We start from the raw sequence: 23,191 nt of genomic DNA, 5'->3' as shown, positions 1-23,191 counted from the left end.
CTTAAAAAACCAGAAGCTTTCTTATTAGGATCAATAGGAACTGAACTACCTAAAGAACAGAAGAAAAATTTTATGTGTGCTACAACAGCCGCCCGAATATTGTTAGCCCAGAGATGGAAGGAAGAAAAGACACCGACAAAAGAAGAATGGCAGATCAAGCTAATGGACTATGCAGAAATGGCAAAATTAACGGTAAAGCTCAAAGACTACAATAACAAGAAATTTTAAAAAGAGTGGGAATCGTTTGTTGTTTCTGTGCAAAAATACTGTAAACAAGTTGATACATTGGCAGGGTTTTAAGTAAATGTTTGCTACCAGTAGAAAATTAGGCTTAAGGGAAATAATAATGGAAAAAGTTTAAGAATGGATATGCAGAAGAAATTGGTTAATATAAGGAACCAGAAGGGGGTATGGAGGGAAGTCCTCAGGTTCCCTTCCAGATGATCCTCAGGTTTCCTTCCAGCTCTCTGATTCTATGTTCTATATACAATTATAGACATGTACGGCTGAAATAAGGCTTCCATGAAAGCTACACAACTGCAGATTATTTGCAGGGTGAATGCAATCCTGCTGATCCCTTGAACATCTAACTACTGGAGAAGAGAAGACAGAGTAACTGTGGTCAAGCTGGTCAGTGCTCTGGGATAGTGTCTTTTTATTTGGAGGGAATGCAGGCTGAAAGTATGAAGGTTTAAATTAGATCCACTGAACTTTATGATGTACATCTTCATAGGCCTGTGATGCCTGAAAGAGTTCTCTTTACTGCAACTCACTCATGTTTAGTAGTCTCCTGACAGAGTTTTTATACTCAGAAAGGTTCTTATCTGTTTCTCCTTTATTTTTCAATTCAACCACCGACTTTCTGTAGGCCAGAATTTTTTGTGAGGCAAGAAGCTCCTGCCTACTGACTTCTTCAGTTTTGTCACCTCCTCGTATTCGAACCAGTGTCTCCAAAGCATTCTTCTCAGAGGCGCTGTTCTCCCAGATGTATTCCTCCATGTCAGCCTCCGTCTTTTCTTTTTCCCACTCTTCTGTTTTCTGAAAGGAAAAATAAGTTTTTAGTGGAAAGGGTGAAGGACTAAGTTTAATACCACAGTCATAGTACTCAGTGGCCTAGAGCAGTAGCTCTAGGAATAGCGTTTCAGGTAACCTGGTGTTCCTTGGAAGCTTTTTAGAAGTTTCTCACTTAGAAGGGCATTAATGGTAGACAAGCTCTCTTGTGTGATCATTAATCATGATGTGCAGCCAAAAGGATGCACACTCCATTCGTGCAGAGGTGTAAAAGTCCCGGTCAAGGCTCTGTGGAAATGTGTGCACTCTAGAATCCTTTGCAAAATGCAGGGATTCTATGACAACCAAACAGGGGTTTCTCACAGAAAAAGACAAAGGGGATGCACTCCCTGAAAGTGAGATAAAATCCACTGGTCTTTTTCAAAACGGAAGTGTTTGTATACTCAGTTGTTACTGCATCCTGCCTCCACACCATTGCACACACTTATATTTAGGTAAGGACTTCTATAAAAGGTTTTCCTTCTGAAAAATCAGATGCATTAAACATATCACAACTATCTTTAGCTATCTCAATAGAGCATACTTATTAGCTGAACTTATTAGGGATGCGGGTGGCACTGTGGGTTAAAGCCTCAGCGCCTAGGACTTGCCGATTGAAAGGTCGGCGGTTCGAATCCCTGCGGCGGGGTGCGCTCCCGCTGCTCGGTCCCAGCGCCTGCCAACCTAGCAGTTCGAAAGCACCTCCGGGTGCAAGTAGATAAATAGGGACCGCTTACCAGCGGGAAGGTAAACGGCGTTTCCGTGTGCGGCTCTGGCTCGCCAGAGCAGCGATGTCACGCTGGCCACGTGACCCGGAAGTGTCTTCGGACAGCGCTGGCCCCTGGCCTCTTAAGTGAGATGGGCGCACAACCCCAGAGTCTGTCAAGACTGGCCCGTACGGGCAGGGGTACCTTTACCTTTACCTATTAGCTGAAAAATTAACTGATCAGTTATCTTGGAAACAGCCAATTGACCAAAATTGCATTAACTGACTAAATTTTTTGTTGTTTTAAATTTAGATCCCACCCTGTTCCAAAGGGTTGGTAACAAAAACAGCTCACAGCAGAAAATTGCTAAAATTTCCTCACCCGTTTTCAACTTAATATTGAGTTGAGCCCAGCTCAAGATAGATGTATATCTTACAATTATAAAAGATTAGGCTGTTGGTAGGGCCTTCAGTGGGGAGTTCTAAAACATAGCTGAGAATAACCTTCAGCCATTGCTTCTGACCTGCAGGAACATGCCAGAACCAAAATCATCACAAAACTAGGTATGACCTTAATGCCCATAGCCCCCGAACTAATGCCTTAGTAGATTACCAATTAAAGATTGAAAAACTATGTTCAAGTCAAAAGCTTTCCATGGAGCCATTATGACCACTATGTGTGGGCCACACCCTTGAACTGTGCTTGCACTTAGTTACTCCCTACACGAGTATGCAACTTTATAGGAAGAGCTAAGACATCTGAGAATATCTCTGCTATTCTGCACCCATTCACTGTACATTAAGAACATGCGGCGTATTTAGTAATCTCTGCAAATGGGAAATGTTTGTTTTGCCACTGGGTGGCAGCAAACCATCAACACTTTAAGTTCGGCATATGGAGAAATTCAGTGCCACAGCACGAATCCAACAAGAACTCTCCAGGGAATTAGTACATGGCAGAAAAGAAAAAAAACAAAGGCCACACGGAAGCTCTGCAGGAACCCTTATCACTGCCCAACGTGGTTTCTCGACAGGATGCTGATGTGAGGTGCAGCAGCTGGGAGCCACAGGTCACCTGAAGTCAAATTCCTATTCAGCCATAGGGCAAATGGGTGACCTCAAACAAATCACCTTCCCAGCCTGGTTTAATCTCACAGGTTTGTTGGGATGTTAAATTGGAAGCAGCCATACACAAGGAACTTCTTACAGGATGAGTGGAATAAAAACGTGACAAAATAACAGAAGAGCAGCCTGTATATCAGCACTACCAGACAGGACCTGCTTTCAGGCATCCAATACTCAAGTGGGGCTATTGTGAAAACAGGAAGCTGGACTAGATGAGCCTCTGTTCTGATCCAGCAGGGTTGCCCCAGTCACACAGCATGGCTTCGAACACATATAAAAACATAATAAAACATCACACATAAAAAATTTCCCATACAGGGCTGCCTTCAGATGTCTTCTACAAGTCAGATAGTGTCATACCTTGGGTTACAGACGCTTTGGGTTGCGCGATTTCGGGTTGTGCACTGTGCCGAACCCGGAGTACCGGAACAGGTTACTTCCGGGTTTCGGCGCTTGCGCAAAGCTCTAAATCGTGCTTTGAGCATAAGTGCTGAATCACAACCTGTGCGTGCCCAGACGCGGCGCTGCAGGTTGCGAACGTGCTTCCTGCATGGATCACGTTCGCAACCTGAGCGTCCACTGTAGCTGTTTATTTCCCTGACATCTGATGGGTGTTCCACATGGTGGGTGCCACTACTGAGAAGGCCCTCTGCCTGATTCCCTGTAACCTCACATCTCGCAGTGAGGGAACCACCAGAAGGACGTCAGAGCTGGACCTCAGTGTCCGGGCAGAACGATGGGGGTGGAGATGCTCCTTCAGGTATACAGGACCGAGACTGTTTAGGGCTTTCAAGGTCAGAACCAACACTTTTTATTGTGCTCAGAAACATACTGGGAGCCAGTGTAGATCCTTTAAGACCAGTGTTATATGATCTCAGCAGCCACTCCCAGTCATCAGTCTAGCTGCCACATTCTGGATTAGCTGTAGTTTCCAAGTTACCTTCAAAGGTAGCCCCACGTGACAAGGAAAGCCCGCACCTGCCCTAGCTATTAACTTCTTGAAATCCGGAAGTATCTAACACTGTCCTAGAGTGGTTCCAGCTGCTCCTCTGTAAGTCTCTCATACAGGCAAGTCTGTTGTCCTGTTTTTGACAGCTTCAAGTTTCCCTGCTGTTGGAACTGGAGGCATTGTTTTCTAGTGACTTCATTTTTATCTAGCAAGCAACTTTGGGAGGGTTGTTTGATACTCCATGCCACAGTTGCTGTAAGTTTTCAGAGTTTCATCTTTTCCCCAACATAGTTTAACATCACTTTTCCCCAACCAGGTGCCCACCAGACATTTTGGACTACAACTCCCATTAGCTCTGCCTAGCAGGGCCAATGGTTAAGGATGCTGCGATCGGTGGAGGATATCAGCTTGGGGAAGGCAGATCTACTTGAGACTGCAAGCAAGGTCATTTGGAGGTTTGGAGTGAGGTCTCATTAGTATGCCAATGACATCCAATTCTCTTTCTTTTCCATCTAACCCAGATAAGGCAGGGGATAATACTGGCGCCTGGAATCTCTAACAGTCTGGCTGGCGACCAGTGAACTGAAGCTCAAACCAGACAAGGTAGTCATACTATTAGTAGGTTATGTGGAATTTGCTTTCAGTCTACTATGGATGAAGTTGCACGTATTCGAAAAGATCAGGTATGCAGCTTGAGGGGAGGGAGTTCTTTCAGATCTGGACTTATTGTGGGTTGCTGAGCAGCAGCATACATGGCCTGATTTATCTTTTCCAGCTGTACTATTGCTGTCCCAGAGAAAACTTGATCCTTTCAAAGTTTTCCATGCTTTGATCATGATCAGGTCATACTATGTTTTATTCAGTGATGCATCTGCATATTGCTCAGAACCTTCAGCAGGTTCAAAATGTCTCTGCCTGTTAATTTTGTAAAGTCAATCATATTTGTCCAGCATCTAAAAATCTTCCCTAGCAGCCAGTTTATCTCCGAACATAGGTCAAAATGCTGGTTTTTGCTTTCTAAAGCCCCAAATAGCCTGAAATCTAGGGCATTTTAGAAGGAATACCAACTTCCATAAGATCTTATCTGTATATGAAGAATGTGGTGAGGCATCCCCCCTTAGAAGTAAAAGGGATACTAAGTCAAGACAAGGTCTTTTTTATTGCAGCTCCCAGACTCTCTGGAATTCCATTCCCTCTATGACCGATGGTGCCTATATTTCAATGCAAATTTAAGACTCCTATGTTCTCCTAAGCCTTTGGTGCACCATGATTAAGATGTGAAGTGCAGAGTTTTGTGCCACAGGCATTGGCAGCATTTCTGGTTTTACATTTTAATAGCTTCCATGTTGCTTTGCTAAAGTTCTGAGTTTTTATTTTGGATTATTTTATTTTTAGGTTGTACATCACTTTAGATATTGTGACAGAGCTGAAAGGTGATATATATGGTTAAGGTAGAACCTTAACACATATTTTTTCAGATTCATTATTAAACTCCAGCCCTCTTCAGGTATTTAAACTGAGTAAGGTTAAAAGGAAACGAGCCCCACCTCTTCACCGTCCCTCAGCACACCACCTCCTTTCAAACCTTTGTGTTGAACATGCAACTCTGAAGGGGGCTTCTACATGTGTCCCACCTATGGGACTACAAAACCTGTTTCTAATTATGTAACTAATTAATAATATAATAATAATTTATTATTTATACCCCGCCCATCTGGCTGGGTTTCCCCAGCCACTCTGGGCGGTTTCCAACTGAATATTAAAAACAGTACAGCATCAAATATTAAAAACTTCCCTAAAGAGGGCTGCCTTCAGTTGTATTTTAAAAGTAAAATAGTTGTTTATTGCTTTGACATCTGGTGGGAGGGCGTTCCACAGGGCAGGCGCCACTACAAAGAAGGCCCTCTGCCTGGTTCCCTGTAACCTTACTTCTCGCAATGAGGGAACCGCCATAAGGCCCTCGGCGCTGGATCTCAGTATCCGGGCTGAATGATGGGGGTGGAGACGCTCCTTCAGGTATACTGGACCGAGACCATTTAGGACTTTAAAGGTCAGCACCAACACTTTGAATTGTGCTTGGAAACATAGTGGGAGCCAAAGCAGATCTCTCAGAAACAGTGTTATGTGGTCCCGGCGGCCACTCCCAGTCACCAGTCTAGCTGCTGCATTCTGAATTAATTGCAGTTTCCGGGTCACCTTCAGAGGTAGCCCCACGTAGAGCGTGTTGCAGTAGTCCAAGCGGGAGATAACTAGAGCATGCATCACTCTGGCAAGACAGTCCGCAGGCAGGTAGGGTCTTAGCCTGCGTACCAGGTGGAGCTGGTAGACAGCTGCCCTGGACACAGAATTAACCTGTGCCTCCATGGACAGCTGTGAGTCCAAAATGACTCCCAGGCTCCGCACCTGGTCCTTCAGGGGCACAGTAACCCCATTCAGGACCAGGGAATCCCCCACACCCGCCCGCCCGCCCCGTCCCCCAAAAACAGTACTTCTGTCTTGTCAGGATTCAACCTCAATCTGTTAGCCGCCATCCATCCTCCAACAGCCTCCAGGCACTCACACAGGACCTTTACCGCCTTCACTGGTTCTGATTTAAAGGAGAGGCAGAGCTGGGTGTCATCTGCATACTGATGAACACCCAGCCCAAACCCCCTGATGATCTCTCCCAGCGGCTTCATATAGATATTATGGGGGAGAGGACGGAACCCTGAGGCACCCCACAAGTGAGAGCCCAGGGGTCTGAACACTCATCCCCTCCCCCCACTTTCTGGACACGGCCCAGGAGAAAGGAGCGGAACCACCGTATAACAGTGCCCCGAGCTCCCAGCCCCTCAAGACGGTCCAGAAGGATGTTATGGTCGATGGTGTCAAAGGCCGCTGAGAGATCCAGCAGAACTAGGAAACAGCTCTCACCTTTGTCCCTAGCCCGCCGGAGATCATCAAGCAGCGCGACCAAGGCAGTTTCAGTCCCATGGTGAGGCCTGAATCCCGACTGGAAGGGATTCAAATGGTCCGCATCCTCCAGGGGTGCTTGGAGTTGTTTGGCAACATCCCGCTCAATCAATCAATTAATTAATTATACTGTGCTGAGAGTTCCAAGGATGCTCATAGGACTGCATGCAAAAGCCCCCTTCAGAGGACCCAAATCTTCTCAGTTCTCGCCCAGCAATACCTTTCTATCTTTTGAAAGTATTTCACTTTCACCTACAGCTACATCAGAACTGAGCACCAGGATGTGTAGAATAGGAAGTGTCAGGGATGTTTCAGTTGAGATTCTTGCATTGCAGGAGGCTGGACTAGATGACTTTTGGAGTCCCTTCCAACTCTACAGTTCTATGAAAAACAAAGCCAATATCCACAGCAGCCTCTCTCTCTGTTATTCCCACTTAACTATCATTGATAATCCAGACTCCAGAAAAGTTTAATTTCTTTAGTCGTGCATCCATCGTAAAGGACAGCATTTAAACTAATCTAACAAAGGATTTCCAGAACTAATATAAGGTCAAACAGATTCCTCACTGGCCTTGCAGACAACTTCATTGTCCAGAAAGTGGGAGAAGCAAAAAGAGGAACAGCCATTTTAGATCTGGTCCTAACCAATGTTGATGACCTGGTTAGTGGGGTAGAAGTGGAAGGATCATTAGGCGCGAGTGATCATGCTCTTCTGAAGTTTACTATACAGCGGAAAGGAACAGCCAAGCATACTAGGACTCAATTTCTTGACTTTAAGAAAGCCGACTTCATAAAACTTAGGGAAGTGCTGGGTGAGATCCCATGGACAGTAATAATAAAAGGAAAGGGAATTCATGATGGCTGGGAGTTTGTTAAGAGGGAGATAAAAGCACAACTTCAGGCAATACCAATGAGACGGAAACATGGAAGGTGCCTAAAGAAGCCAGGGTGGCTATCTAAAGAACTTTTAACTGAGTTAAGATTAAAAAAGGATGTGTACAAAAAATGGAAAAGGGGGGAAACCACCAAAGAGGAATTCAAACAAATAGCCAGCACGTGTAGACACAAAGTCAGAAAAGCTAAGGCACAGGATGAGCTCAGGCTTGCTAGAGAGGTTAAAAGCAACAAAAAAGGCTTTTATGGGTATGTTCGTAGCAAAAGGAAGAACAAAGAAACAATGGGGTCACTCAGAGGAGAAGATGGTGAAATGCAAACAGGGGACACAGAAAGGGCCGAACTCCTCAATGCCTTCTTTGCCTCAGTCTTCTCCGATAAAGAAAACAATGCCCGACCTGAAGAATTTGGAGCAAATGATTCAGCAGAGGAAACACAGCCCAGAATAACTAAGGAGATAGTACAAGAATACTTGGCTAGTCTAGATGTATTCAAGTCTCCAGGGCCAGATGAACTGCATCCAAGAGTATTAAAAGAACTGGCAGATGTGATCTCAGAACCACTGGCAGTCATCTTTGAGAATTCCTGGAGAACAGGCGAAGTCCCGGCAGACTGGAGGAGGGCAAATGTTGTCCCTATTTTCAAAAAGGGGAAAAGAGGGGACCCAAATAATTACCGCCCAGTCAGTCTGACATCAATACCAGGGAAGATTCTGGAGCAGATCATTAAGCAAACAGTCTGTGAGCACCTAGAAAGGAATGCTGTGATCACCAATAGTCAGCATGGATCTTTGAAAAATAAGTCATGTCAGACTAACCTGATCTCGTTTTTTGACAGAATTACAACCCCGGTAGATGAAGGGAATGCAGTGGATGTAGCCTACATTGATTTCAGCAAGGCATTTGACAAGGTGCCCCATGATATTCTTGTAAAGAAGCTGGTATATGCGGTATTGACTATGCTTCCACTCAGTGGATTTGTAACTGGCTGACTGACCAAACCCAAAGGGTGCTCATCAATGGTTCCTCTTCATCCTGGAGAAGAGTGACTAGTGGGGTGCCACAGGGTTCTGTCTTATTCAACATCTTTATCAACGACTTGGATGATGGACTCAAGGGCATCCTGATCAAATTTGCAGATGACACCAAACTGAGAGGGGTGGCTAACACCCCAGAGGACAGGATCACACTTCAAAACGACCTTGACAGATTACAGAACTGGGCCAAAACAAACAAGATGAATTTTAACAGGGAGAAATGTAAAGTAGTGCACTTGGGCAAAAAAAATGAGAGGCACAAATACAAGATGGGTGACACCTGGCTTGAGAGCAGTACATGTGAAAAGGATCTAGGAGTCTTGGTTGACCACAAACTTCACATGAGCCAACAGTGTGACGCAGCAGCTAAAAAAGCCAATGCAATTCTGGGCTGCAGCAATAGGAGTATAGCATCTAGATCAAGGGAAGTAATAGTGCCACTGTATTCTGCTCTGGTCAGACCTCACCTGGAGTACTGTGTCCAGTTCTGGGCACCACAGTTCAAGAAGGACACTGACAAACTGGAACGTGTCCAGAGGAGGGCAACCAAAATGGTCAAAGGCCTGGAAACGATGCCTTATGAGGAACGGCTAAGGGAGCTGGGTATGTTTAGCCTGGAGAAGAGGAGGTTAAGGGGTAATATGAAAGCCATGTTCAAATATATAAAAGGATGTCACATAGAGGAGGGAGAAAGGTTGTTTTCTGCTGCTCCAGAGAAGCGGACACGGAGCAATGGATCCAAACTACAAGAAAGAAGATTCCACCTACCGTATTTTTCGCTCTATAACACGCACCTGACCATAACACGCACATCGTTTTTAGAGGAGGAAAACAAGGGAAAAAACATTCTGAATGAAACAGTGGATGTATCATTTTTGTGCTTCATGCTGGGGCCACACACATGTGATCTGATGGTGAATTTGGGGTGAGCCAATGCAAAAATCCTGAGAATTCCTGTGGATCCATGCTTTGTAACCATGTTTTTGCACCATTGCAGCCCCAGGCAACAGTGGGTGCGTGATTTTTTTGGTGCAGGCTGTAGCCATGGACATGCTATGTGATCTGATGGTGAATTTGGGGTGACCCAATGCAAAGATCCTGAGGATCCATGTGGATCTATGCTTTGTAACCACATTTTAAGTGGGGAGCGAAGGAAAAACAAAGAAGGGACATGAGAGGGGTGTGCAGAGAAGCAGCTGGCTAAGAATGCAGGAGAGGGATTTAACGGGAGGGAGGAAAGAAAGGCAAAAGTTTCCCCCCACCCAAGCCAGCCATCTCTCTCTCTCTTCCCCTCCCTCCCTCCCTCCCTCCCTCCCTCCCTCCCTCCCTCCCTCCCCCCCTCTCTCTCCCTCTCCCTCTCCCTCTCCCTCTCCGGAGCACAGAGACCACACGCTGCTTTCCCCTCTGCTTGCCTGGAGGGGAGGGGCTTTCCCTGCTCTTTGTTCCGTTTCAGCAAACACAGCAACGAAACAGAGGAGGGTGGGCAGTAAGACCCTGAGGCAGAATGCAGGAAAGCAGCCACTTCCTCTTTTCAGGTTTCCCTTCTCCGTGAAGCGCGATTTGATTTTTGCCTGATTTTTCGGCTCCAAGGACCACACATTCGCTCTATAACACGCACAGACATTTCCCCTCCCTTTTTAGGAGAAAAAATCTGCGTGTTATAGAGGGAAAAATACTGTAAACATTAGGAAGAACTTCCTGACAGTAAGAGCTGTTCGACAGTGGAATTTGCTGCCAAGGAGTGTGGTGGAGTCTCCTTCTTTGGAGGTCTTTAAACAGAGGCTTGACAACCATATGTCAGGAGTGCTCTGATGGTGTTTCCTGCTTGGCAGGGGGTTGGACTCAATGGCCCTTGTGGTCTCTTCCAACCCTATGATTCTATGATTCTAACAGCAATGGGAGAGGAACAAGTTGGAAAGGCTCTATCCATTGCATGATGTTGTCTTAGATCTTTGATACTACATATTCTTAAATCTATTCTTACCAGACCTATGTCTGAATTGAAACTGTTCCATTTTCTTTCTCAGTAAGATTAGATACCATCTTGTGTTTGTATCCACGCTTTTCTCTTCTGCACTACACTGGCTCAGAAACCAAGATGTGAATCGGGAAGTGACTCCCCTATTCAGATCTTGCTCTAGCCATGAACTCTCTGGTTGGCCTTAGAAGAAGCTGCTGCCAGCCTCAGTCCAACATTTTCAACATGGGACAATTTGGAGTCTCCAAGAGGGTTGCTGGAAGGGTTACGTAAATAGTTTATGTGTGAGAAATTATTATTTGTCCAAAGAGCTCAGGTTGGCCTAGATGGAGATCTTGTTTTATCCTCACAACCACATGGGATGCATCACTTCAGACTACAGCTCAGATGATTGAGCAACTCCACAGATGATTCCCTTCAGACAGAAAAATAGCAAGGGAGAAGGACAGCTAGAGCACATCTCCCTCACATGCTGATTTTCTATGGTAGCTTTCCACCCTTGGATAGATAGCAGCTTTGGGTGTGAAAGGAGATTTTAGATCAGAAAAATAGCACAGGGGAAAAGAGTTAACTCTGCTCTCTGTTTGATCTGATTTGGGCACCCAAAATAGATTTCAAGCTTTAAGAAAACCCATAGGAGATCTGATCACAAATATCCTACAGTCTTGACTAGTTTGGCCCCAATTTACCCCAAGATCACAAAGTAGGTTTCATAGCTACGTAAATCAAGGATTTAACTATGCTCCTATCCAACATACTTGCTTTCAGATTATTCTGTTTAAATCCTATTTTGTTGACAAACTGAGAGTACTAATGTTCTTACTAAGGGATGAGTTCCCCCCTGACATTTTAAAATTCCAGAGATTAAGAATTAAGATTAAGAAACACTTGTATGAAGTTGCGAAAAATGCTACTGAACACGCTTCCTTCTGAGGGATCAACCGTTCATGGAAAAAAAAATCCAATGTGTTGCAGCAGGCCATGCATTTTTCATTGAAATCAAAGACAATTACAACTGACGAGGTTATTAAGTATTTATGTGGAAGTTGAAAGGTAATAAAAGGGTATGGGACTTGTGTGTATTCAATACACACCAAGCACTCACACAAGCAATATCATATGGCTAAGTCTTCCATCACTGAGTAATGCTAGAGTCAAGGACAGATGTGTTCATCTGGAATTAATAACCCCTTTGAGCTTCCAGCATACTTAGAATCAGTGTCTGAATGGCTACAGACACCTATGAATTGGGAACAGTTAACCTTCACCCAACTTTATAGGTTTTCAAAATACTAAAGCATTAGTGTTTATGTTTCTAAAAATTCCTCAGTTGAAGGAAGTACGGTTAAACAGTTAACATCAGTTAACATCGTTTCCCAGGACTTCTCAATACTGAGCACCTTAGTGAGAAGATCAACAATTAAAATGCTGGCACTGAAAGACAGCCTATTTTCTCCTTCAATGTTCTGCAGGAAAGAGTGTTGGGGTGTCTGACAGGAGACACTGTTCATTTAAAGTGACAGGACTTCCAGAGGCCAAGCCCCATATCAACTAAGTGGCACAACACACTGGAGCTCCATTGATATGCTGCTATTTATTCCCTCAGGTCACCGTCCTCATCCCCATATCTCTTCTCCCTTTCGCTGAAGCACTACTGAGGGAAGAGGTGGGCCATTGCTGAGGAGATTTACCTGGGCAAGAAACAGAATCAAGAGTCTTCCTACCTCAGCTTTTCCATAGTGCCCTAAACAGATTAAAATGTATTTAGTGACTGTGTAGCACTGAGGACATCATAGTACAGATGTCCCGCCACTAATTTTCATGAATGCTATAGACCTGTTCAGTCATCAATGCTAATTTTGTTTGTCAACATGGAAGCAGGGAGTGGGGATCCACCAAGAGCTCCACTTCACCTTTGCACAAAGAGCACATCTGCCTGTTAGGATGGAAACTGTGTGTGTACAGCTGTGCATGCCAAGGTTCCCACACAACCCATGACAGCATAATTGGGGTTTCCAGGATGCGAGGAAACCTTTGAAGGCTCCATATGACAGATGGTCCCATTCTCTGCACAAAGACTAAGGGCGGGGCTAATGGGGATGTGCCCACTCCCAAGTTGACAAACACAGGAACATAAATGTCCCTAATAGCCATCATTTCATCTGACAAACTAGGTAAGCAAATTGTCTGTTGAAACACCCATAATTTTTCTTCTTAGTGCTCTAAGCACTCCACACTGATTTCCGTAGTAATCCCGTAGACCACCAAGGCAGGTATTATACCTAGAGAGGCCCAAGACGTTGGCTCACTCATGGTCCGTGTACAACACTAAGCTAGAGCTACTGCTTTACCACTTACCTCAGATCTGTGCATATCAGACAGAAATAAGCACAACAAATCCTGATTGGCAGACACTGGCTGCTTTCAATTGACAGGAAGCCCCACTGCAGGGGTGATTAGTCTGCTACTCTCCAGACTCACCAGCCCCAGCCAGTGTAGCCAATGGCCAGGAATGATGAAAGCTGATTCAGCTGAGGGCCACAGATTGGCCACTCAAAGGAAATTGCCGTATACTGAGACAGTCCATTTGTCAATCGGCCTCAGTATTGTCTATATTGACTGGCAGAGGCTCCAGGATTTCAGGCAAGAGTCTTCCCCAGCGCAGCCTGGAGATACTGGGGACTGAACCTGGGATTTCCTGCATGAAAAGCAAACACTCTACAACTGAGCAGCTACCCTTTCTTGCCCCTGTTTCAGTTCTGGTGCATTCAACATGTACTGATCTGTGCACATAAAAAAGAGGACCTGTAAGATGGAACTTTGCTCAATGTTTGAAAAAGATATAGATTTTCACTGTATTAACATACCATCTGTGGAAAACAATAGCTTTGACCCAACACACAAGCACATCAATATAGGTGTTCGAATACCGTATTTTTCGTCCCATAGGACGCTCCGTCCCATAGGACGCACCTACTTCCCCCCCTTTATTTCCCCCCCAAAACCAAGTTGGGGAACAGTGGGATGGCGGTGCTGCGCCTCCCCGCTATCCCTCAAGCTTGTGGGGCTGGCCGATGTCTGCCCGGCGCGAGGGGCGCTCTGCTTCAAGGCGCCCCGGGCGGCAGGCTGCTATCCGCAGCATGGGAAGCCCTGCGGGAACTCCCGCAGGGCTCCCCACGCTGCGGATGTCTGCCCGGCGCCATGGGCGCTCTGCTTCAGGGTGCCCCACGCGCCCCCCGGTGCGCAAGGCTTGCAGACACCTGCGCGAAGCACGGGGCATCCTCCGGAGGGCGCCTCGTGCTCCGCACTGCAGGCTGCCGCCCGCAAGCCTTGCGCTCCCGGGGGATCTCCCGGGTGCGCAAGGCTTGCCAACACCTACGCGAAGCACGGGGCGTCCTCCGGAGGGCTGCAAGCCTTGCGCGCCCAGGGGAACTCCCCCCGGGCGTGCAAGGCTTGCGGATAGCTTCCTGGAGCCTGCAGAGCGAGAGGTGTTTGTATGCACCGACGCCTCTCGCTCTCCAGGCTTCAGCGAAAGCCTGCATTCGCCCCATAGGACACACAAACATTTCCCCTTCACTTTTGGAGGGGGAAAAGTGCATCCTATAGGGCGAAAAATACGGTAATTCCTCTCTACCATCAATGTAAATAAGCCATATTATTTGTGAACAACATCTAATCAAACAAATGTTACACATTTTAAGTCAAGCTTGGCTGTCACAAATGTCATGCATCAATTCTTACCCATGATTCATGGAATAAAACTGTCAGAAGGTACACTCCATAGTCATAATTTTGTCTTCTTAAAGGACACCTGAAATATATGAAAAACTAAGTCTTTGGTATAATCTCTCCAATATTTAACGATTTAAAACTCTACATTTTTTTGAATATAAATTGAAACTATAGAATGAAAAGTTTGAAGAACTATTCATTAATTGCTTCCAATGAATAAGAGATTTAACAATAAAAACACATATTAAAACAATGTAATATAGAAAAACAATGTCAAATCTAAAACAGATACAGTGTCTTGTTTCTTATGTTACTCCTCCGGTCCCTGTGCTATTCAGGAGAGGGCCTCCTGTGGATATGTTCTCATTAGGAGGTCTGTTCTGCTTGCAGTAAGAGAGGGACCTTTAGCGTGGCAGCAGCTCCCCTTTGAAACTTCCTCCCATTACACATGAGATAGGCACCACCTCTGTTGTCTTTTGGGCACCTACTGGAGATCTCTTTTCAAAGTGAATATTTTCAGTAAAGATTATCCTATCCTATACAGTGATGTATAGTAAATTTGCCCGTTTGCCCTCTGACGAAGAAATGACCAGTCCATAATTTTAATGGTAGGTTTATTGTAGCTGTGAGAGACAGAATAACAATAGGAAAAAACCCAGAAGACAAAAGTCTGAGATTGATGTGCATTATAATGAGTGAAATAAGTATTTGATCCCCTATCAACCAGACAGATGTCAGGCTACCTGATATCTCCACTGTATGTAACGAGCTGAGATTAGAAGCACCTGCTTCTAGGGAGAGGTTTTACCTGTAATCCCAGCTCCTTATAGTACCTGTACAAAAGACACCTGTCGACAGAAGCAATCAATCCAGCAAATTCCAAAGTAGCCACAATGACCAAGACCAAAGAGCTGTCCAAGGATATCAGAAGAGTCATTATAACCAACGATCTTTGTAATATGGCACAATATTTTTTGAGTCCTTGTAGTAGTTACCCGGTAAGTAGGACAGAAATGGATATTAGCAGCTAGGGTCTTGACTATCTTACATATGACCCACATTAGACAATTTTCTCATGTTACGATACCTGTCTGTTGTAATGGTAAGGGTATCTGTGCCCTTGCAGTACCTCTCTCCTACAAGTTTAATGAGCTTCTTCTTTGCATGATCATCCAAGTTGAGGCTTGAAAGCTTAACCTGGAGAGAAATCAGTCTCTTAGCAAGTTGATAGCAAGTTCAATCCCCAGGGTAGAAAAGAAAGGTCAATGAGTTATTGCACATAAAACATGATGTTGCTGCATTCAGTTTTGCAGGTCGCAAATACGAGGGCCTAATATTAGCCCCAGGCTCAAACAGGTGACTTCATGCAAACCACACACACACAAAAATACACCACAGGTGTCTTTTAGATTGAAGTCCTCAAAAGTTGAGCACAGAACCAGGAGACTGGCATCTGTTTAATTTCATCATTTATTCTGATTTTGCTAGTCTTGGCACTATGCACAAGGCTAAGCACAGCAGTAACACCTTGACCCAGGTCACTGGAAACCTTATTTAGGCATCTCCATATATTTTACAGCATGCTATTACAGCCATTGCTTTCCTTTTTGAAAATCAGAGTTGAGACTATGCTGACATGCAGTACCCCAGCATGAGGTACTACACAATCCTTAGAAATAAGCTACGGGAAAATCTGGATCTAATTCTACTATTTCTCAATCAGCAGAAACAAGGCCAGTAAAGAATCTTAATGGAAAAAGCAAATATTATATGTAACGGTTGAAAAACCAAGGGATGAAAGTCTCAGAAAGAGCACTGAGGCTTTTAAAAAGCCAAGTGCTAGGAAGAAAATCCTAACTGTCTCTCACAAAGAGAACAAATTAAATTTTGTGACTCAAAACAGACTTGAGCTGCTCAGTGTAAGAACTATCTTCAAGCAAAGGATTAAGAACATGTTAAACTAACAAAAGCTCAAAGTAGTGCTCAGGTGCAATTTTAGTTTGCTATATTGTGTTAAGACTAAAGAAACTTGCTACACAGAAGAATTCAGAACACTACCACTTCAAAGAGAAAGTATGAGCTGGGGAAAATAATATTTTTGAATGCTTCCCTAGAGCATAAATATTTAAATAAATCCATTTTCTGAACATTTGAACGTTACAGATTCTGTCATGGCAATTTTGCAACACACTAGATGTACACAGATCATCCCAGGTCACCAAGGTCTCACTGGAGTGGCAAACACATGGCTGGGAAACTGAGCCCTATCACTTGAGCAGGGTGGGGGCACACATAATGGGACGCTTCTCCATTCTAAACACACTCTGCCATAAAAGACAAGCATATCAGAGGGAAGGCTAGACTAGATACTTTGTTCCATACAAGCTTTTTTAAAGGCACAGGGAGGGGTTTGTTTTTGTATGAAGCATTCCATCATGCAAATCCCACATGCAATTTGAAATGGTATAGCTGACACAGCTTCATCAGTCCAGCGAGAACTGTGCTGTAGCCCCCATTCAAAACAGTCTCAATACCATCTGCTTTTCACCTTCAAACCTCTCCCTGTCCCATTCCTCCCAGCAGATTATGTTGACAAAGGATTAACAGGACACCACCAGAAGACAGGACAATCACGTCTCATTTGATCATAAGTGCTAGGAAAAGCCATATGGCAGGTTGCTGCATGTTTAATAATCAACATTATATGCAGCCTGTTTCTAAATATACCTCCTAAAAAAAAGTACATGGTTTTTATACAGTCTGTTATCTGCATAAAGTAAAACATTGGCTTGGATCGTAGGACATGATTTTAGCAGTATCTTGTCATACAAATACTGCCATCTACCTTACAAAGTGATTTTAGAGATGACTGAAAATGCAAATGAAATGCTTTTTTTTTACAAAAGCAAAATGTGCTCCAAGCTTCTCAAATCCTAGCCTCCACCAACCCTCATTTTCTCTGCTTTAGGTTTTAAGTGGGGAAGGGCCAGCGTGGTGGCAGTGTGTCTTCCTTGCAAGCTAAAGGTCCCACGTTCAGTATTCATCATCTCCAGGCTGCGAAGACATCCTGTTTGCAACCTGGAGAACGGCTGGCAGTCAGTGTGGACAAACTAAGCTAGATGGTTCAGTAGTTTGACTCTGGAACACAGGAAGATGACTTATATTAAGTGGCTTGGGCAAAGTCATTTCTGCTTCTGCAGTATCTTGAATACTGATGGGACAATATTAAATGAATGACCTCACACACAAAAATGGCTGGAAAAAATATGGCCTTATAGATTCATTATCTCTCTCTCCTAATGCTTTGTTCTATATTCAAAATAGGCATCTAACCTGACCATTAGCTTACAGCACTTAAATCAAATACCATTAAATGTTACTGGATTTTGTGCCAAGAAATGAAGCAATTTCTAATGGGTGGTTCTTCATTTCTTAAGTTAATTGCTTCATCAGTGCAAACAGTTCTTGTACATTGTCTTGCAGTAACAGCAAGTTTAATTTCTGCCTGCTTTGTAATCAAACCAAATGAACTTGTTTTAAGAGCCCTATGTTAAAAATGAAGTTACTTCTGTAGTTTACTTACTGTTAGGGTCACCACTCTTGCTTTAGGATTGCGAACAGATGGGCCTGCTGAAATGTAATCTACTGTGTCAACTTCAATAGGAAAGTGCTGCATACACTTCTCATCATTATCAACATCAGCTGGCCACTCTGTGCAGAAGTCTGAAAAGTGAGCAGTGGGAGCAAGATCACAGCAATCAATCTGGCAATAGCTACTTTGAGAAAAATGTATTAAGAACTTCATCCCTTTCCAAGTAATTAAAGTGGAATATGATGTGAATATGCCAATCAGAGGCATAGCTGTTTACAAATTCCCGACCCTCACCTCTTTTTTTTAATAAAAGTCAAGTGCTGAGAACAAAGAATAGCCTGCTAGCATTGCCTTCCACCTATTTTTTAATCAATGAAAGAGATCTGAAACTTACCTTTAAGAGCAGCACAGTGCTTCCTGATGGCAACTGGTGTCAGATGCAAAAAATTGGGGATCTGAAACAAGATGTAACTCATAGTCTAAATCTAATACATAATGTAAAACATCTAATGAGGACAAAGGATTCATTCAGTATCGCTAAGCAGTAAGTAAAATACTTAAGTAAAGTATTTAATTCGTTCCAGAGGTCCATACTTAACCTGAAACTGTTCTTAACCTGAAGCACCACTTTAGCTAATGGGGACTCCTGCTGCTGCCGCGCTGCCGGAGCACGATTTCTGTTCTCATCCTGAAGCAAAGTTCTTAACCTGAAGCACTATTTCTGGGTTAGTGGAGTCTGTAACCTGAAGCATATGTAACCTGAAGCGTATGTAACCCGAGGTACCACTGTACAACAGTTAATTTATATGTAAAAGCACAGTTAACACAACTTGCTTTTTTCCCCAAGGACTGTGCATTGGTCAGAAGGTATAAAAGTCCAATACGGATATGAAAAAAACCAGAATTTTCCCTTGAAAATAGAATAGGTTCAGCTGTTTTGAACAGATGGAATGGTTCAACTATAGAAATCTGAGGGCATAGCAGTCCAAGACAGAGTATGTATTTGTGGGGTGGCATTGCAGTACCCCCTTGACATTATTGAATGACAGCCTTTATACCAATATTAAAGTAAACTATTTAGAATCCTTTTGAAAGAAGATTAAGAATAGGAAAGCAAAGGAAATGAGCGAAGCTTTCTGTTACAAGGCACTTAACATTATGCAACTGGGGCAGGGAATAATCTCTCTTGTTGTAAAGGCTCGTAGCCTCAGGAAAAGATATATGGAGTCCATTTCAGTTAAATGCTGTGGAGGTTGCGCGCTTCAATGGTACAGGGACAGGGGGAAATGTAACTTACTTCTGCTCGATCTGTAAGTAGCTTTTGATATCACTGATCATGGCATCCTCCTGATCCAATTTAGTGAGATGGGTTCTGAATGCTTTTGTATTTTCAGGGGTGTGTTCAGAGAGTAGCACTGGGTAAGTGCTCCTCAAACCCCAGCAATTGTGCTATGGGATTCCACAGGGTACTATCCTTTCCACAGTGCAATTGTCATCTATATTGTGGGGTCATTAGGAATTTTAGAGCAAGGTGTCAGCAGTATGCTCTACTTCTCCATAACATAGGAACCATGAGAGACCGTGAAAGCTCAGAATTGGGTGTCTGAAAATAGTTTGACCACTAAACTGGGCACAAATCCTTGGAAAATGGAGGCTCTTTGGGTGCGTTGTTCCTACGTTTGGGAGACAGGCAGGACAGTTACCTGTTCGGCCTGTTCTGGATGGGGTTGCACTTCCTCTGAAGGAGCAAGTGCATAGCTTGGAGGTATTCCTGGAAACATCTGTCAATAGAGACCCAAGTATCCTCTGTGACTAGGAGTGCCTTTTACCAATTTCATCTGGTCCCCCAGGTATAGCTTGACCACTGGTTACCATGCATTGGTAACCTCAAGGCTGGATTACTGCAAGGCGCTCTATGTGAGATTGTCCTTGGGCTTGGGTCGAGAAGCTCCAGCTGGTGTTGAATGTTGTGGTCAGTTTGCTGATGGGGGCATCTGGTTAAGAAAATTGTTGAAGCACCTGCACTTTCTACCCATCAACTACCGAGACAGGTTCAGGGTCCTTGCACCAATTTGCAAGTCTTAAACAACTAAGGTCCAGGGTATCTCAATTACTGACATCATCTGCAGGAACACTGTTGGTCATTCCCCAAGCTGGCAAGATTCATTTGACGACAAGAAACAGACTTTAGTGTCATCAGTCAAGTACTATGGTAGGTGCCTTCTGTTTCAACTTTAAAACACCTGTTGAAAACTTTTCTACTCCATCAGGCTTGTGCAGACAATTAAGAGTACACCCTTCCACAGTAATTAACTTCTGATTTTAACTTTTTAATAACTTTCATGGCACGGTTTTACATACAATTGTTGGGAACTGTTCTGATTTGTTTTTTATTAGCAGTATATTAAAAAAATTATATATAAATAACTTGTGATGAAAGGGCAAGACTACTATACTGTATATCTGTTTCCTTCAACTACATTCTACACTGAAAAAACCAGTGTCTTTGAAATAGCAGGATACAACTGTACCTTTAAGAGTTCCAAATTCCCTTCTTTTACTGGAGGTACACCCCTTTTCACTGGGTAGCCCATTCGAAGAGGAAGGGGCACACAGGAAGGTTTAAAAGCAGCTGCAACAGGGTACACGCTAGTCCAATCCTGATCAACCTCCATCTTCTCAGTTCTGGGAGTTGCAGTCTAATGCAAATTTCAAACAAAAATAAAGTTTAAAATGTGAGACAATTCTATTTTTTATGACAAGATATGCTTTAACATTGATCAGTTTTTCGAGACAGATGTTCTCGCACCCCCCTTATATGAGTCTTATAATGAGTTTTAGACTCCAACTGGATTAATCCTGGCTCAAATCCCTGTTGAGGCATAAAGGTCAAAGCATGGACTTGGACTAGTTTCTAGCTCTCAACCTAACTTATTAGCAAGGACAAAGCAATTCACATAGCCAAAAATTCATTTATAGTATTTATTTGGCTGTAGCTGAATAAGAACTGATATAAACTGTTTTCTGGAGGGCCTTTTCTGACTTAATTTTGTAATTGTGGTATATCACATGTAACTAACACTTAAAAGTGCTTGCTTAGTAGGTGGAAGCCTACGATAAACACAACACTACATAGTTAAACCTGCGCTTGTGAGAATCCTAGTTCTTTCATAGAGTTTTAATTTCAGGGTTACAAATTTGGAAGAAATGACAGTTGTCAGTATGTTGAAACAGAATTAGATCCAATAGGCTTAAAATATAATCCACATGCATCCTGAGTTTCTTACCTCTCTCCGGTATTTATCATTTTGTGAGGTCCTTCCTCTTTGTACCAATGCACCTATAATGGAAAATATTTCAGAAAAATATATTATTCTATTTAATATTACTGCATATGTGCAAATTCTATTATTCAAATAACAGGCTGGAAGAGAGAATCTTATGGTTTAGTTACCGTATTTTTCGCTCCATAAGGTGAACGGACCATAAGGCGCACCTAGTTTTTAGAGGGGGAAATAATAAAAAAAACTTATTTCCCCCACCCCTCCCAGCCCCTTCTGGGGCTGCTGGGGGAAGCCCTGGGGTCCGTCCCCCCCCCCGCAGCCCCAAAGAGCAAAGAAGCCAAGACAGCGAGCGGGATCCATCCTGCTCGCTGTCTTGGCTTCTCCCATAGCCACGTGCAGCCTCTCCCGGCTGGAGGGGCTGCATGCGGCTATGGCAATACCCCCGCAAAAGCCCACAGGAGCCGCACACCCTTTAAGGGCTTTTCTACGAGGGAGAAAAGCCTGCAAGAGCTGCATGGAGCTTGTGTGCAGCTCTTGGGGGCTTTTCCTGCATGCCTCCCCCCTGCATTCGCTCCCTAAGACGCACACACATTTCCCCTTACTTTTTAGGAGTGAAAAGGTGCGTCTTATGGAGCGAAAAATACGGTAATACTTAAACCATCAGCATAAAAAACCCTTCATAGCAGATAGGGAGGCACAGATTTAATTTTGTTAAGTCTACTATAATAGCTTTACCATGGTGACTAATTGAAACCTTCATTTCAAGGCAGTATTCTCTGAGTAGTAGATTTCTGAAAGTTGCAACAGGATGCAGGATTTGGAAGGCTCTTATGCCCTTTCACAGGCTTGCCATTTCTCAGTTCTGGTTTTCCTTATGCAACTGCTTGTTCCTATGCTTCTAGTCTTTTTCTAGATCTTATACTTCAGCCCTTTCTGCTTGGAATTCTCTCCCACTAGATTCCAGCTAGTCTCCTTTAAAGGTATTTTTAAAAACCTATTCACTATTGCTGACCCTTCAAGAACCCACATTCCTACTCAGTAAGTCTCAATTCCCCTTAGTTCTGAAATAAATCACATCAATTTCAGTGACACTTATTTCCTTTTAACGGTGGACAAGTTTTGCTAGTGAAATTTATCTGTTTGTTTATTCAATTTCTATACCGCCCTTCATCAGAGGATGACAGAGCAGTTTACAGAATAAAAACATCCAAGTCTAAGGCATGACAACAAAAAAAACAATACCCCCCCCCCAGTTTCAAAGGGCACAAATTGTTTAATGAGCCCAGGGCCTGGTGAAAAAGGAACGTTTTTGCCTGGCGCCTCAAGGTGTATAATGAAGGCGAACTTCCCTGGGGAGAGCTTCCCACTGACGGGGAGCCACTGCAGAGAAGGCCCCGTCCTCGTGTTGCCACCCTCTGGACCCCTCAAGGAGGGGGTACGATCTGAGGGTGGGTTCATGAGGGGAGAGGCGGCCTTGAGGTTTTGCGGCCGTTGTTCTTTGCTTCTGCTGCTGCTTCAAGAGGGCAGCAAGCGTCTTCCTCTCGCAGCCCCCGCGCACCACTTCCAGGGAAACAAAGCCCTCCTGAAACGCGCCGGATTTGCGCCGCTCCCTTGCAAGCGCTCCGGCTGAACGGGAGTGCCCCGTCGCAGCGCCCCCGCGGAGCTGCCCCTCGGGGCTTTCCGCCAGGGAGGGAGGGCCTGGCCGCCCCGGCAGTACCTTTGCCGCGGCCGCCGGCCGCCGTCCGAGCGGCCGAATAGCCAGCGGAGTAGTTCCGGCTCGTCCGGAGAAGGCGGCCTCGCAGCAGCAGCGCGCCCAACGCTGAAGCGCCTCCGCAGGCGGCCGCCATTTTCGCACCGGAGTCGTGACGTCGATTTCCGGCGCTGGCGCTTCTC

At 44.3% G+C, this 23,191-nt stretch overlaps 1 protein-coding gene across 1 annotated transcript; it reads right to left on the bottom strand.

Annotated features, from left to right (window-relative positions):
* Window positions 1-638: 638 nt before the first annotated feature.
* Window positions 639-23,176, bottom strand: MRPS35 (mitochondrial ribosomal protein S35). The gene is made up of 8 exons (XM_081913379.1): window positions 23,016-23,176; window positions 21,302-21,354; window positions 20,546-20,713; window positions 18,409-18,469; window positions 18,006-18,145; window positions 15,510-15,619; window positions 14,432-14,501; window positions 639-1,038 (listed from the first exon to the last, which is right to left on the bottom strand). The coding sequence occupies exons 1-8, from the start codon at window positions 23,143-23,145 to the stop codon at window positions 760-762; spliced, it is 1,011 nt and encodes a 336-aa protein (XP_081769505.1). The 5' UTR covers window positions 23,146-23,176; the 3' UTR covers window positions 639-759.
* Between the last annotated feature and the right edge of the window lie 15 nt (window positions 23,177-23,191).

Source organism: Podarcis melisellensis (genome assembly GCF_964234715.1).
Source record: "Podarcis melisellensis genome assembly, chromosome: 5".
Taxonomy (NCBI): Eukaryota; Metazoa; Chordata; class Lepidosauria; order Squamata; family Lacertidae; genus Podarcis; species Podarcis melisellensis.
Note: the sequence above shows the minus strand (reverse complement) of the source record. Positions and strands in the feature narration are given on the sequence as shown.